Source organism: Neomonachus schauinslandi, chromosome 1, assembly GCF_002201575.2.
Source record: "Neomonachus schauinslandi chromosome 1, ASM220157v2, whole genome shotgun sequence".
Taxonomy (NCBI): Eukaryota; Metazoa; Chordata; class Mammalia; order Carnivora; family Phocidae; genus Neomonachus; species Neomonachus schauinslandi.
This window is the reverse complement of record NC_058403.1, coordinates 162,363,780-162,381,395: the sequence shown is the minus strand read 5'-3', so window position 1 is coordinate 162,381,395 and position 17,616 is coordinate 162,363,780. Positions and strand designations below refer to the sequence as shown.

At 38.8% G+C, this 17,616-nt stretch overlaps 1 protein-coding gene across 2 annotated transcripts in view; it reads left to right on the top strand.

Annotated features, from left to right (window-relative positions):
- ATG7 (autophagy related 7) overlaps nucleotides 1-17,616 on the top strand; it is a 230,381-nt gene that overhangs the window by 73,028 nt on the left and 139,737 nt on the right. For both annotated transcript variants that reach the window (XM_044916407.1, XM_021695209.2), the window contains exon 17: nucleotides 6,654-6,734. In XM_044916407.1, the coding sequence (XP_044772342.1) occupies nucleotides 6,654-6,734 (81 nt within the window). The remainder of the gene's footprint in view (nucleotides 1-6,653; nucleotides 6,735-17,616) is intronic.

The window sequence follows — 17,616 nt, the reverse complement described above, 5'->3', positions numbered from 1 at the left end:
CTTGTCAAGTTAACACAGACCAAATCCTGCTCTTTGAACATGCCTTTGAGTTTTGTGCTCCCACCAACTCAAGTTTTGTTTCCAAAAGGACCCTTGACACCTTGTTGCCAGCCCACACCTCCAGCCCAAGCAGGTGCTCCTGCCTGTGAGCCTATGGAGCTAATTAGGCACGGCACAGGTGTGCCTAATGACCAGGGGCTGGGACCGCCCGCTGTTCTGCTGGGACAGCCCGGAGGGAGGCCAAAGAGAGTTTAAAGGCCCTGCTCTGAGGGTTTTGCATATCTCCTGCCCGTTTGTCTGTTTTACTTCTCTGGGTGAGGGGAGCTTGTCCTTACAAGGCCCTGTTAAGCCAAGGGCAAATACCACCAGTGCCTCACTAGTATTTGACAATGGAGATTTCAGCTCAGGCGGCTTTCGTCCTTGACGGGGCTTGGGGGCCATGAGAGCTAAGGGAGCCAAGAAACCACAGCTAATTGTATTTCTTCTAGGTCCTGTCATTCCCAGGTGGGCTTTTAAATATTCAGGAGGGTAGCAAAGATACATTGTAGAGCTGGTTTGTGCATGAAATTTTTTTTTTCTTAGAAGGCAACACAGGAAACTGATGCTGGAGGTTATTTTGAGGACAAGGGGGTTGGGGGCAATAGGGACTTACACTTTTCATTTTATGCGTTTCTCTACTACTTTGAAAATGTTAGAGTTATAAAGTGTTTTTTAATTACCTCTTTTGAGGTATAATTTATATATGCTCATTTAAGTGTACATTTTAATGAATTTTGACAAGTGCATACACATATATAACCACCACCCCAAGTGAAATGTAGAATATTCCCAGTCAACCCCAAACTTTCCTTTCTGCGTTTTCCCAGGTAATATCCCCACCCTCAACCCCAGGCAACCACAGATCCACTTCCATATGGGCCATTTAAATTTCTTATTTTTTCTGTATTAAGAGGAAAAAAACTTAATGTAAATTTTAAAAAAATGTGTAGGGAAGGAGGCAAGGTTTGGCCCCTCTAAGGAATCTCTCTTACTAGCCCCAAAGCTAGGTGGAGAGGCATGTGTGTCTGTAAAATCGGCAGTTTTCCCCCCTCAGTATTCAGAGGAGGCCATTTAAAAGGAAGTTAAATATTTAAGTATTTTTTTAAAAATAAGAAAATGGGAGTAAATATCCTGTTGGAGCATGGGTTATTTTTTGTTGTTGCTCTTTTGTTTTCTGTCATGTGCTTATTGTTTTTATATATTTATAGGTAGAGTTAAATTTTTAAAATTTTTTTTTTTTTTAAAGATTTTATTTATTTATTTGACAGAGAAAGACACAGTGAGAGAGGGAACACAAACGGGGAGTGGGAGAGGGAGAAGCAGACTCCCTGCCGAGCAGGGAGCCCGATGCGGGACTCGATCCCGGGACTCCAGGATCATGACCTGAGCCGAAGGCAGTCGCTTAACCAACTGAGCCACCCAGGCACCCGGTAGAGTTAAATTTTTAAAATAGCTGTTTAATGCCTACTCTCCTGTATGAAAAGATTGACAGCAAATACTAGTGATAGAAAAAGACTTTTTAGTAAACTGTGCGCAGTCCCAAAAGTTAGAGAATTTACCTTGAGCAGTGTCAAGAGGCCTTACTTGTTAGTTCCTGTGTGGATGGAGAAATGACTTTAATATCATTTCTTAAAGCCTTTTTATTTGAATGTTATTTTAGATGTGGGCAAAATCAGGTAGGTGTGGGGGTGCTATTTTTAGAAAACGTGGAAAGAATGAGAGCTTTGCTAAAAGCTTTCGTCTGTTTTCTGACCTCTAACAGGTGATGTTGAGTGGTATAGAGCAAACCACAGGAAGGTGTAAATAAGGTTGGTAACTGAAAGCTCCTGTTTCACATGCTTGCCTGATGAGAATCACTTGGGGCTCTTGTTAAACATACAGATTCTCAGGCCTTACCCCAGCCGTTTTGAATCAAGTTCCAGGAGATTCTTCTTTCTGCTCAGGCAAGTTTGGAAAAACACTGAGCATATTGCTTCACATACTTCACACACTTCTAAGTAGGAAGCTGATGGTGAATTTTTCCCCACCCAAGCTAAGGACAGATTTTTAAAATTTCTTGGATTGTGAACTGGGGACTGGCCTCTTACACAGGTGTGACTGTATTTATTAGGATTTTGCATAGGGTACCTGGATTTTAGATTGCTCTGCGATTTCTATGTGTGTCTAAGGAAGGTGCTAAAATTTTAAGTAGCAACCTCTGCTCTTTAAATTTTACGCATTTCTTTTAAGATTGAGGGAATGCAGAGCATGTTGTGGAAGTTCAGTGCATTTTTTAATACTGGGGTTTTAAAGCATTGTTGATAGGGAAGGGCTTCAAGTTGCCTGGAAAATGTGAATGGTGCAAAGTTGGAGTTTTTTTGTGGTTTATTTGGGATTTGTTTTCTCTGTATAGTCCAGATATGAATAATTTGGTAGGCTTCGGGATGTTTGTGTTTTTCTCATTCATTCATTTCATAATAATATGTAGTCTCTCTTATAAGCATATCACTGTGCTGTGGGCAAATGCAAGTATTTCAACCTGTAGTCTTGCCCTTTAAAAGCAAGAGAAATAAATGTTTTTGTTAGGTATAGCACACAAACTGATTCTAAAGTTCATATTGAAAGGCAAAGGACCCAGGATAGCCAAAATCTTGAAAAAGAAGAACAAAGTTGGAAGACTCACACTTTGCCAGTTTCAAAACTTACTACAAAGCTACTATAATCAACAGTGTTGTACTGTCATAAGGATAGATATATAGATCAACAGAATGGAAATGAGAGCCCAGAAATGAATTCTTATATTTAGGGTCATTTGATAACCATTCAATTGGGGAAGAATAATAGTCTTTTCAACGAAGTGTTGGGACAACTGGATTTCTACATGCAAAGGAATGAATTTGGACGCTTATCTCACACCATATACAAAAGTTAACTCAAAATGCATCATAGACATAAATGTAACAGCTAAAATGACAAAACTAGAAGAAAACATAATCCTCATGACCTTGGGTTAGACAGTGGTCTCTTACATATGACACCATAAGATAAAGCAACCAAAGAAAAAATAAATAGGATTTCACGAAAATAAAAAGTCTTGTGCTTCAAAGGACACCATCAAGTGCAAAGACGACCCACAGAATGAGAGAAAACATTTGCAAATCTTATCTGAAAAGAAACTTGTATCCACAATATTCTTTTAAAAACCCTTAAAATCAAACAAAAAAAATTTTAAATTTGTCTAAGAATTTGCATAGTCATTTCTCCAAAGAAAATGTACAAATGGTCAAGACGCACATGGAGAAATGTTTAACATTTCTCTTAGTCATTAGAGAAATGCAAATCAAACCGCAGTGAGATACCACTTCAGACTCATTAGGATGGCTGTAATCAGGAAGACAATAACAAGTGTTGGCCTTGTAGGCAGGAATGTAATATGGTACAGTCACTTTGGAAAACAGTTTGGCAGTTCCTCAGAATGCTAAACATACAGTTACCATGTGACTCATTAATTCCTAAAATAGTGGGAGCTATTGTATATACCCAATTTTGTAAATACCCAAAACGTCCAACTGATGAATGGATAAACAAATCGTGATATATCCATATAAGTACAACAAAAAGGAATGAAGTACAGATACAGGATATAATATGGGTGAAAACATGCTAAGTAAAAGAAGCCAGTCTTGTATGATTCCATTTATAGAAATATGCAAAATAGACCAATCAGTAGAAATAGAAAGTAAATCAGTGGTCCCCAGGGCCTGGGGAAAGTGAAGAATGGGGACTAACTGTTTATGGGTTCTGGGTTTCTTTTTGGGGTGATGAAATGTTTTGAAATTAGATATTGGTGATAATTGTATTATTCCATGAATATACTAAAAGCCTCTGAATCGTAGCCTCTCAATCGTATACTTTAAGAAGATGAATTTTATGGCACATGAATTATATTCTACTAACCTGTTGGGTTTTTTTAAATAACTATTCCACAAGGTATTTAATGATAAATATCAAAAAGAAGGATTTCAAAAAAAAAAAAAAGGATTTCATGTGATGGAGACAATTATCTCTAAGCTTGATGGTAGGTAGATTAAAGATTTATGAAAGGTGTGTTTGCATTGAGTGGCTTTTAAGGAAGGTGGGGATTTGGCTATGTAGCTGTTTCCAAAAGGAAGGGTTCTGAGTCATTTAAGACATAATCAGAAAGGCAGAATGGTTCCAGGTTAATGGGGGGATCTTGAATGCCAGCATAAGGAATTCTCTGCCGTGTTTGTTTCAGCTCTAGAAAGTTGATAAAAAAGTGACACACCGAGGAGCTGTGTATTAGAAAAGTTCATCAGTGGCAGAGTGTGGCATTATATGGAAAGGAGGGAGCTCACCTGTGGAGATACCCATTAGGAGTCTGATGCATTGGGTTTGAGAAGAAGGCTCTCCTTTTTAAAATTACCTAAAACTAATTACTTTGCACTCTGGGCCTTCTGATACCAACTTGGTGAATTTGAAAGGCCTCACACACAGATGTTATTTTACTTCATTTCCTGGGAAAATGAATCATAGTTTCCTAGTAAAGAGCTGTCTGGGGGTGCTAAACAATAGTGTGTGGCCCATGTGTGGCCAGTCCATTCATTTTGGTTCCTTTTTCTTCTGTTGCTCATCACCTGTGTTTTTGTTTTTATTTTTTTCTTTCCTGCCTTCCTTCCTGCTCCTAACTTGGTCTTCTGTCTCCCTTGCCTTCAGCTTTACTTCCCATCTGTAATCATGAGACGGTTTAGCAGAGAAAATTACCAGTATTTCTTTATATAACATAAAGCTTGATATCAGCTGTAGGAGAAAAAAGAATGAAAACCTTTTTGTGAAGCGTATATGGAGGCATTAACATAGGCTATATCAATGAACATTTTAATGGAAAATGTACAAAATATGGTCACATTTTGGAGGGGAGTTTTATATAAAAATATAAATGTATAATATACGCATATAAAATATATGCGTATATTATATATATATAAATGTAACATAACAGTAACTGAGGTGTGAGAAGGCTCACTTTGAGAATTCTTTTAAGCCTCTAACTTCTTGATCTTACGAGGATCTCAGCATTCCCATTTATGACCTGTTCAAGTCTTTCCTAGAACTTTGATGTCTCCTGATTTGATGTCCTGAATAGCGAACTTAAACCCTGATTGTGCCTCCAGTACTGTATAATGAAATGGTCACCACACTCCTGAGATTTAGGGAACTAAAAGATTGTCACATTTTCAGAGGTTCCCAATGAGGCCATCTAACTAATACCTGCTATCTAATTTATCATTTCTACCAAACGTTCTGTTAATCTTGGATTACATTGAAAAGGGTATTTAAAAGATAGCCATAGCCATGTCTGTCCAGGTTCAATTTTCCAGTATGAACACACAGTTAGACTGTTAGGTGCACTGTGGGCATGAAGATGAAGTTATCCCAATGCAGAAGGAAGCCTTTTTCTTTAAAGAATTTGTCAGGTTTTGTTTGTTTTTATTTTGGGAGAAGTGTTAGTAGGGTAGCTAAAGGCAATAAGGATGTGTGGCTGGGTTCTTTTGCTCTTTTCAGGTGAGACTGTTAATTTGTTTTGAGACCTAATATTGAAGACAAACCTGTAATATCCTGAGAGAAAGGGAGGAAGTGGGAGTAAGGTAGGAGGAGGGGGTTAGACCATGTTTAGAGTCAAGATGCCTACTTTTGAATCTTAGCTCTGTTGCTTTCTGTTTTCCTGGGCCAAGTTGCATCACCTTTCTGAGTTTTATCAACATAAAATGGGGACAGTTGGGAAGATCAAATTAACTCATGAGAGGATTCATTCGTGTTGTCTGATTTACTATAAATGCCAAGTCCTATGGAGACTTCACAGAGTTTACCATTCATATTTTTCATAATTTCATAATTTTTTTCAAAATTTCATAATTTTCATAATGTTAATGATCTACACAATAGTTTGACACTTCCCGTTTGGCATAAGTATAGTTCTAGAAAGGTATAATGTCAGTAAATTACTTAAAGTTTTTGAAACCTGGTTATAGCCGATACCCTGAAAATGGCAGTCAGTTGTAGTCTAGAAGTTTATGCTCGAGGTGGCGCTGTTTCCCCATAAATTTGGTGATGTTTTGCATTTTATCCCTATCTATTCCAAGTTAACCAAATAACTAGATATATATTTAGAACCGTCTCTGCCTGGCATAGTCCCCACGCCTTCTCACCTGTGATGCTCCACCCAATATCCTATCCTACATACACACACTTACCCATATTCACTATAACTTGTATATGACAGTTGAGTCATCATAAACTAGTTGACCGGTTGTATTTTTTAAGACATTTATTACAATGATACTTTACAGTGTAGTGATTTCTTTTTGTATTTTGGATTTTTTTAGGTCTCAAATACATGAAAAGGTTGTAGGTTCCTAATTGAATAAAAGACATGATACAGTTCTTCCTCAAACTGATTATAGTACAAGGAAAAATATCCATGCTGCACTTCATTTTTGCTAGTAATCCGTATGAAGACCACCATATTATTTCCCACTTCTTGTCAGAAACTACAAATACATTTCACAGGTATGGGCATTCTGAGCTTGATGTCAATTGTTTTGTTTTGTTTTTAGATCCGGGGATTTCTGTCACGGTTTGATAATGTCCTTCCTGTCAGTCTGGCGTTTGACAAATGTACAGCTTGTTCTTCCAAAGTAAGTCATTCTGCATTTGAGGGACTTGTTTTTTAAAATGAACCTATCACCCTTACCAGTGAGAAGCACTGAACCCAACTGAGAACTTTTTTGAGGGGGAGGAATAGGGTCTAAAAAATTGGAAGGAATTTGTCATTTATGTGTATTCATTCTCACAGGGAAACCAGCCTGAAAAAGTTTTATTTATAGTGTACAAAGAGAGACTGAATTAGATATTGTAGTTCTGTATCAATACTTGCATCACAATAATTTGAATGTGAACTTCACTAGGTTTTGTTCCTCCCCAGAAGTTCCTTGCTCACGTGGACCATTATAGAGCAATTTTTAAGTGTTCCTTAGAGGAGGGGGATACCAGGCAGTCCTCATGGTTTGTCTTTTGGAGATCTACATAATGACAAAAAAGTAAACAGATTAGGGGCCTGGCTAGGGAGCCATAAAAGAACCCCTTCAGCTTTGATCTTTCCAGAGGCTCTAAAAATAGAGCTGGTATGTCTTCCATTGTAATGGGAAACGGCTGATGTATCTCAAAACTACAGTGATGGCATCTCATTTTTCAATAGGCCTAGAGATAGTCTGAGTTATTTGTGCCTGTATACTGTGTTTTTATAGCTATTTTTTCTTTTGTATGCTTCTAAGCCATTGATGCCCAGTGATTTAACCGGGGCTTTTAAAACTAAAGCTTCTTGGTAAGATTTTCATGTTCAAGTGTTATGCAAAATAGTGTTGGGGTTATTAATCCCAAACTCTGGCCTCTCACTTCTGATTCAGGACTTCTTTGCCATGGAGCCTACATCTGGCAGTATGGAAGGGATTGAATTCTGGGGAAGCTTTTTTTTTTTTTTAAGACTTTACTTGGTCATATCCTATGAGAAGCACAATCCTAACCAGTCTAAAAACTTAACTCAGATTTGAGAATGCTGATAAATTTGGTTAATTTTAGGTGCTGAAACATTTAGAGTAATTTTTTTTCTTTAGAAAGTAAACTAAGCTGTTTTATCATTATGCATCCCAAGTGTCAGCATTGAGATTTAAAGCTTACCATTTATCAGTAGTTACCCACGAGCTCATTCTTTTTGTTGTCTCTCTGAGGTATCCTATCTGTTCAAGTCAAGGCCTCAAGGGTGTCTGCTTCTGTCTTCAGAAATGCAAGTTTTAGGATTATATGCTTTTTAGTGAGCACTTTTTTTTTTTTTTTTGAATGGCTGAGCTAATTGGTCTCAAAATAACTTGGCAGTATTAATTTTCATACTGAAACCATTTGGCACAGGTGCCAGTTTTTCTGTGGCTTTATGTAGATCAGGCGTCTCAATGAAATAAAGATAATTGGGTTCTGTAAGTGAAAAGCAAACACTCATTCTTTCTTGTTCTCATTCTAATTAAATTAGCCCTTGAGATACTGTTTATGAAAGAATCACAAGCATACCAGTTAACTGAGGTCCCCTCTATTCTTTGAAAGAGAATCACTTTGCATTTTTCTTTCACACTTATTATAAGCATTAAACTAAATATAGGTATCACTTTTTTGTTAGTGAAGTTAATTCCTCTTGGTGGTCATTCTGCAAGTCCTGCTTTACATAAACATGCTAGACGATTTAATACAAACGGCCTTGGATTTTAACAGCTGTGCTATTCCCATAGCGATCACTTTTCATGTGGTCTGGGTATTAAATTTCTTTTGTGCTGAAAAGGTTGCTTCACTGGTGCACGTATTTCCTTACAGTAGAAACACAGCATTTACTTACTTGGCTAACTTCTTTATTCGCTTAGGAGAATGTCATTCTCTATTATCTGCAAACCCAACATTAATACTTTGAAATGACAAATCCAATTACAGTTTCATCTCTGTGCATGTGAATTTTTCTTAATGCATACTTAGGATAATATTTTTATACTGAGTCATATCATAGTTGTTATTGTTTCAGAAAGATTCTTTGGGGCTAAAAATGACTTTTTAAAAATTCTCCTTTGATATCCATGAAGTAATTTTTTCCTTTGGTAGTTTTTGGTATTTTGCCTCCTCCCCCCCGCCCCCCAGGACCAAGGTCATACTTCTATCTAATTTAACACAAATACAGAGAGAAAGATGGGGGGAGATAGAATAAGCTCTGCTGAGTAATAATGCTCTGTTCATTACCATATTTATATATATGTATAGACCTTTTATAAGGCCTGAGGTGGGGAAGAATACAGTTCTCTACTGTGTCAGGGAAGGCCGAATCATTACACACAAGTCATTTCTTATCTTGTTTTGTTTTAACTTGGCATGTAACCAGATGAATTGTTCCATCTTACAGAAAAAATACTGAAGAATCTGTAGGGAGTAGGGTAATGAAGAGGTGTTTTCATTCCAATTTCTGTTTATTGTCTTACGAGACTTTCTTAACATGATGGTATCTACCACAGAATTTCAAAAAATCTTATTTGAAGCTATATGAGTTGTTTTTAGTTCTAAAAAGGAATTTAGAGTCAACTGAAGCTTTTGTGGATTGCTAGCAGAGGGAAAAATAGAATTTAAAACCAATATTCTTGAAAGAATTTCTCATAATATATTGAATTAGTTATTATTAGCCTTTCATCTAAATATTTTGGGGGGAAGTTAGGGTATTTGTTTGGTAACTTTATATTTTGATATAATTTTATACTTACAGAGAAGTTGCAAGAATAGTACAGAGAACCTCCTTATACTCTACCCAGATTGACCAATTGTTGGCATTTTGCCCCATTTGTGTATGTGTGCACTCCCCTCCCTCCCACCCTGCTTCCTCCTCCCCACCCTTCTCTTTTTCTTTCAACTTTGAGAGTAAGTTGGAGAAATTGTGGTCCTTTCCAACTAAATATTTCAATGTGTATTTCCTAAGAAAAAGGATATTCTCTTACCCAAACACAAGATATTTTCAAATTCAGGCAGTTTAATGTTGCCACAATACTGTTATCTAATCCACAGTCTGTATTTTAAATGTTGTTATTTATACCAATAATGTTCTTTATAGGTTTTTTTCTCCCAGACCAATTCAGGATCCAATTCAGGATCAAGCATGCATTTAGTTGTCATATCTCTTTGGCTTCCCTCAATCTGGAAAAGTTCCTTATCCTTTCTTTGTCTTTCTTAACCTAAATATGTTGATATTTTGCCATTTATTTTGTAGCATTTCCCTCAATTTGATTTTGTCTAATGTTTATGATTAGAGTCATGTTATGAAACTTTGGCAGAACTACCAAAGATGTGATGATGTATCTTCATGTTAGGAGGCACATGATGTATTTTATCCCCTTTGGTGATGTTAATTTCCCCCTTTCCATATTTGTAACTACCTTCCCCAACCTTGAGAACCTGACTCTTACTATCCTGCATGTATTTACTCACTTGCTCAAGTCTAGAATATACAGAAAGTAGTTTCAAAGTTGCTGGCTCATACCACTGCAGAAAATCAACCTACTAATTAGAGTTCAATTTTTGTGCATGGTTCTTTTTTTCTAGGTAAAATTTATATACAGTGGAAGACATGAATCTTAAGAGATAACAATTCTGTGGGTTTTGACAAATGTATACATGCGTGTAACCCACATTTCAGTCAAGATCTAGAATGTTTCCATCAACCCAGGAAGGCCCCTTGTCTTGCCCTTACCAGACCATCTCGAGGAAGGAGGACAATATGTTGAATATTGTGACCATTTTCTTTGCTATAAGGGGTAAAGCTAGGCACCTTCTGGTATTTTATGCAACAATAGCCTAATTTCTCGGTCCCAGAAGTTGACTAGAAACTTTTCTCAAATCTGTAGTCGGGAGCAGGCCTGTGCCTGAGGCGACTGCATGTGGATATTCTTGTTGCACAATCTGTCACCCACAACCTTTGTGATACTGCAGGAATAGCCTTGAATGAAGAAGCAGGCCCAGTCTTGGTTTTCATACCATCTGGGACCTGCCCACTGCACAGATGTAGCAAGCTGTGCCCAGAAACCTGATCTACGGATTTTAATTAGCAATTAGCAACCCTAATAATACACTTTGGTGTTTACCATGCCATGGGCTCTTCTGTTGATGGGTTATGATTAAACTTCCCACAGTGACTTGCTATTAGCTTTTTGTGTGTATGTGTACGTGTGCCTTGAGTGATATAGAGGGTATAGGAACAAAACACTTTGGCTGGTATCCTCATGTAGTAAATTATATGGTTTTTTGTGTTGTTTTTTTTTTTTTTGCCAACCTGTCCATTTATTTTTTGATATTATGTAATCCTAACGTTTTTCTATCCTATTTCTTTGTTACTTAAGAAGTATGAAATAACAGTACTCACTTTAGCTATTTAAACTTTTAGAAAAACCTCTGTCCCAAAGCAATCTGTTGCCTCAGGTTCTACAAATGCACCCTTTTGAGGTTAGAAGGGCGAGTCCTAGATATGTAAAAAGAGGTTAAAATCTTGCTGTATGGCTGTTAGCAGGTATTCATTTATTCAACTGCCATTTGAGTTCCTGCTGGGTGCTAGAGATACAAAGATGACTAAAAAGAATGCTATTTAGAGGATGCGACAGACCTGTAAAGAAGCAGTGATCTCCCTTATATAGTGATATGCTGTGCAGTCAAGGTGCATCATCTGGTTGTGGTGTCCTAGTTCCCATTAGTTTTTCAAATAGGAGAGACCAGGGGTGGCATGGCAGAAGGGGACTTCTGAGTTGATGTTAAAGCGTGAGTAGGAATTTCTAGAAACACACGGGAGATAGAATGAGAGGGGAAATCATTGTAGACGGGGAATTGCATGAACAATAGCCAGAAGAAAGAAAACATGGTACATTTATGCAGTTGTTCAGGATAGCAGCTGTGACAGAGCATCAGACATCCAATTCCCTATGTACTGTCCTCTCTGTTAGGTGCCATTTCAATTTCGGCTATTCTTGAGTTGGAATCTAGTGTACTTTGTCTAACATTTGAGGCTGCCATTTTGAATTTTACAATTCCATATAAAATTGTTTCTCACCAGGGCGCCTGGATGGCTCAGTCGGTTAAGCGGCTGCCTTCAGCTCAGGTCATGATCCTGGGGTCCTGGGATCGAGCCCCGCGTCCAGCTCCCTGCTCAGCAGAGAGCCTGCTTCTCCTTCTCCCTCTGCCTACTTGTGCTCTCTATCTCTCTGTCAAATAAATAAATAAAATCTTAAAAAAAAAATTTGTTTCTCACCTAGCACCAAGCTTAGGGGGTTTCCTAGCCTAAGGAATCCAGCAGCTGCAACAGTGTGGTGTGGAGGCCAGGAAGTCGTTCAGGGGATTTCCAGGGTCCTGGCTCCAAGTCCCTTGCTGGCTGCCCGAGTGACCAGAAGCAAGGTGCTCCCTGCTCTGTCCGCCTCCGTTTCTTCTTTTGTTAAATGAGTCAGTTGGATGAGATAAGCTCTGGCTCTCTATTGACCCTCAAAGTTATTAGCTCTTATATTTTCTTAATCTTATTCTTTTTTTTCCACAGCAATCTATTTTAATTATAGAAAAATCAGAAAATATATTTAAGGTTAAAGAAGATAATCAACAGTATTCTAGCCGCTCAGACCACAGTTAGCCATTGACCTCTACCCTTCTTAAGAAAAAAAAAATTTCTGTGTAAGGAGGTATGTGTAGATAATTTTTCTCTCTGAACATTCCTATTTTATGTTTGAAATTAGCTTTAGAGAGAGGGATTTATGGTGCTGCACCAAGGACAATCCCTGTTTCTCTGATTTGATAGGGCTTTAAATCTCAATCATTTTTAAGGACTGGCCAGAGCCCAATCGGAAGAGCTCTCCAAAGTTTGTGCCAGGAATTTTTGCATACAGCTTCTCAGTGGCAAATATTACTCAAAACTGGGCTGCAGCCAGGTTTTCCTTCTCCTTTCCAAAAGGGACATAAATCTCTGATTTGGAAAATGATGAATAACCCCCAGGTTCCCTTTTCCTATCCCATTTACCCAGTGAGGCCTCAAGTCTTCTGTTGTAATGTGTGATGGATTCCGTGTGCATGGTTGTGTGGTGTAAACTGTATCCCACATCTTGTGCTTAGCAACTAGTGTTTCCCCAATCTCCAGAGCTGCTTGGTTCCCTAAAGGAGACAGAATATCCAGCCAGAGCCAGTGTGGAGTATGTAGCTGCAAGCTCTAACCTTGGAGCTCTTGGCTCTTCACCTCCTTGAAAAACCTTGGACATTTCTCCCTTTGCTTTAATTTCCTCATCCATAGAGTGGGGAAAATATTTTCTGTTTCCCAGGGAAATTGCAATGGCTGACGTGTATCCAGTTCCCTGTGACCAAGTACCAAGGCCTTTGCCCACTCCTGGGACTGATGTTGACATCAGAAATAAGAAAACAAAGACCCCTGTGATTGAAATAGGTCACCCGGGGTGTGTGGAACCCTTTCTGGGCTCACTGTACAAGCAGGTACAATGAGAGACCTGACTGAAGGTCAGGACTGCCCTGGTTTTGAGAAGCTGCGGAAACCTTCCATCATGACTCATGGCAAATACTTCCAAAACCTTCCCCGTTGATTCCGGAGAAGTGCGCCTTCTGACCAGTGGTCTTCTGAGACCACCTAATTGGTAGCTAAGTTTGTACTGCTTGCTCTTCTTCCTGTCACATGCGGTCACAAAGACATGCCTACTTTGCTTGAACACATGTTTTTCTTACAGGATCCTTTGACCATCCAGACCAGAAAGTTTAGAATGTGATCTTACATGGTTCCACTGGCTGCCTGGCCTAAGAATAATCTTCAGGTTGTTGAAAATCTGGGTTCCTTTTAGTTTGGAATTAATCTCATTCACTTTTAGCCTCTCATCCCCTCTCCCACCCCAAGCCTAACCCTTGACAGAGAGGTTCTTAAAACTTTTGAGTCCTGGACCTTGTTCAGACTGACCAAAGTAGCAGACCCTGCTTCCCTGAAAAAAACGCAAAGCCACACACAGTTTTGCAGACAGTTTCAGTGGCTTCATGAAGACCTGTGGATCCTAGGAAAGCACCCTTGTTCTATGAGTTTTACTTTGGTACCATTCGAATCCAAGCTGTTCTGGATGAGACACTGGGGAATGAGTGTTGTAGCCAGCCCCACCATGACCTCTTACATGGCTTTGGAAAGTTGCCATTTCTCTCTGGAGACTCATTTTCCTTAGCTGTAGTAAAAAAAAAAAAAAAAAAAGATTCAGGAGCTCATCTACCACTGGGTTTTGTTTTATGACTCTGAGATTGTAGAGTCTCTTGATCCGCTATTCCATTTCTTTAGGCCCAGCTACATTTAGAATGGGGAAGATACTGACCCTGCTCAGAGTTCTAAGAGTTCATTGTCGCTATTCTAGTGGTGCATTGATTTGACTCCTGATGGACAAAGAGCCCCAATTATCATCTGCTCATGTTCCTTCTTTCCTTTTTATTTACATAAAAAATGTATTTACATTTTATATTATTTTTATATTCATAAAATATTTTATGTTCTTCGCTTCTCCCTCCACCCTTAACAGCTTTGGAAAGGAGGGAGGGAGGATCATGGTAGTAACTGCTGGGTTTTTTTGTTTGTTTTGTTTTTTCTTTTTTAAAATTTTATTTATTTATTTATTTATTTTTAGATTTTTATTTATTTGACAGAGAGAAAGACAGCCAGAGAGGGAAAACAAGCAGGGGGGAGTGGGCAGAAGGAGAAGCAGGCTTCCCGCGGAGCAGGGAGCCCGATGCGGGGCTCGATACCCGGACCCCGGGAACATGACCTGAGCCGAAGGCAGAGGCTTAACGACTGAGCCACCCAGGCGCCCCAGTGCTGGGTTTTTTTAAATAAGGGTGCCATCAGTTTGAATTGAGAGATCTTTTATCGATGTACATGCTTGTACATACGCAGTTTGTATACAACGTATAACTATTTATACTGAAAACACCCAGATAAATATTTACATGAATTTATTCTGATGACTTGAACAAACATTAGAACTCCTAATTCATGAGGGACGCCTGGGTGGCTCAGTCGGTTAAGCGTCTGCCTTCGGCTCAGGTCATGATCCCAGGGTCCTGGGATCGAGTCCCGCATCGGGCTCCCTGCTCCGCAGGGAGCCTGCTTCTCCCTCTGCCTCTGCCTCTCTCTCTCTCTCTCTCATGAATAAATAAATAAAATCTTTAAAAAAAAAAAAAAAAAACAAACCTAATTCATGATACATTTTTGAATGATACAGAGGTGAATAAGAGCCTCTGAAGTTTCTGATGATATCCTTCTAGACAAAATAGTAAAATTGTATTACATGATTAAATAACTTGTTATGCCAGAATTATATAAACATCCTTACTAATTATGCCTTGGAAGGCATAGTTTTTAGTAGATGGTAGGAACTGATTAAATGTTTTGAACGGCAGGAAAAATTCATGTTTTAATAGATGAATAAATGAACAGCAAAACAGGATAAGAAAAAAATAAGATAGTCTATACTGTCCAGGAACTCACAGTCTGGTAGGGAGCTAAGACTCAGTAGCAGAATGCCCTTTGCCTGTTAGTGCAGAGGTGTGATTTATCATTATGCCATAAGTGGTAGCTGTTACTGAATGTTATATTTCAGGGTTCTGAATATTTATCCACCTGATCTTCTTTTTAGCTTTTGCTATCTCCTTTGCTTTAGTTGATGCTTTCGATGATTTGTTATTATGTTGGAGGATCATTTCCAGAGTATATTAAAACAAGGAGCCCTTGGGATTCATCATAGATGACCTAACATTTTATTAAAGGACACATTTTTGGCAATGAATTCTTTGAAGAGTTTTGCTTGCTCTTACGCAGGATTTTTAAGAGTCTCCATTTTATTTTTTCTAAAAGGCCTTCCAGTATCCTGTCCAGGTATTTCTAAAAGAACTTAGATCTCTGTAGCCTTTTTTGCCGTAGAAGTTATGAACGAACTGTTTGAGAACATCCTATTCCTAAATTTACTGTCCTTATAACTTGCTTATGTAATGTTTTATGTGATGACAGTGATAAATTCTAGAGTGTCTAGCTTTCCTTAGTTTTTTTTTTTTTAACTTTTTAAAAATTTTAAGTAAACTCTACGCCACACATAGGGCTTGAACTCATGACCCTGAGATCAAGAGTCACATGTTCTATGCACTGAGCCAGCCAGACATCACTGGTCTTCCCTAGTTTTAAGTAATTCTTTCATCATAGAAACTAAAGATTTTTTTCTTCACAAGGAAGAAAAGGCTACATATTTCTCTTTTCTAGAATACCTAGTGGGTGATTAAAGCATACACCAAAGTTCGACATCTTGAATTTATAGCCATCAGACTAAAATTGGAAAATACCTTCCCTGTGATCCTGAAAAGGTTGCAAGTGTGCCAAATGTAAACAGTCAATGGGAGAACAGACATAGCAAGTTTTTGCAAATAAGAAGAACCATGTAGAAACTACATGAATGCGTATCCAGTAGGGTCTTGAGGAATGGCAGTATCTCTGGGATAACTGCCCCACTTCCCACGAGGACTGTGTTGAAGGGTATGTTGCATAGTCCCAAGGCCTGTAGTCAGAGATTACCCGTTCTCATGACTATAGACAGCCTTGGTGTCTTTGTAGTTGACTCTGGATTCACTGGGGCATTTGGATACTCTGAAGAACTTTGTCAGCACTCCAACTTGGGATAGAAATCCATGTGAAAGCATATTTTTGTGTTCTTTGTAAAGGCAGGAAAAAAATTTGGGTTTCTCTCAGTTCTTAGTTGTGCTTGACATTTCCCTATCATGTTGGCTCTTTCATGAAGGACCCTGAAGGGGGAGATGGTAACAAAAGTGGCAACTGAGGCAAGTTACTCATTGTTGCATTAATACCTCTCACATATCCCAGATGTGGAACATGAGCTCAGCTTCACTCTTTATGGGCCCATATCTAGATTTCCTGTTAGTTCAATTTGACCTGACAGACTTGACTTCAGTCATAATGCAAGCAGATTTTTAAAAATAAACAAACTGACTTACTAGTAGAGTAACGTGTTAGAGAGAAAACAAAAAAACACGCGTCACTTGGCTCTACTGGAGGAGTAAGAGTTTTATTTCCTAACATCTGCTGTTCTTTGCCTAATCATTCAACTGCTTATTTTTGAGACTATTCCAATAGGCTCTTGACACCTGAGAAATAAGACCTGCGACACCCTAACACACTGTGCAAAAGGACTGCAAGTCCCAAGAACTGGCCCTTTCACAGTGTCCCTGGGGGAGGCAATGTGCTTGTTTCAGTTCTGCTGTGCTCACTCAAAATAGTTGACAAGTTCTTCTTGGGAAATTGCTTCAGATCTCACAATATTTTCCTCTTAGTAGCCTCAGCAGTGGTGAGTTCCTGACCTTTGAAGGGTGGGTTTGATTTTTTGGAAAGGCTAGAAGTAATTTGAAGCTGCATGTTGTGAATCAAGGGAACAAGCAGTTTGCAAGAAAAACTTCAAGAATTAAAAAACTGCAAGAGCTTCAGTTTCTGGGTCTGAATAAGTGAAAGCACCAGTGCAAGGAACTTGGAATACGCTAACTTTGTGACTACGAGCTGGCTGAGCGATAACAGGACATTTTAATATGGTTTGTGCCATAGAAATGGGCACTGGCTTTAGAGACGAACGCTGCCCACTCTGTGACCAAAGAAAAGTATCTCAAACTTTCTGTGCTTCACTTGAGCGGAAAACAGTTAAGATAATCTTTTTAGTGGCAATGAAGATTAGATGAGAGCTTGTATGCCAAGTGTCCTATAGTTGGTACTGTAAATGTTTTTTTGTGTGTATGGTTTTTTATCTGAGAGAGAGAGAGCGAGCGAGAGCGTGAGCACATACAGGGGGAGAGGGAGAGGGAGAGGGAGGGAGAGAATCTCAAGCAGACTCCCCACTGAGCGAGGAGCCCAATGCAGGGCTCTATCTCATGACCCTGGGATATGACCTGAGCCAA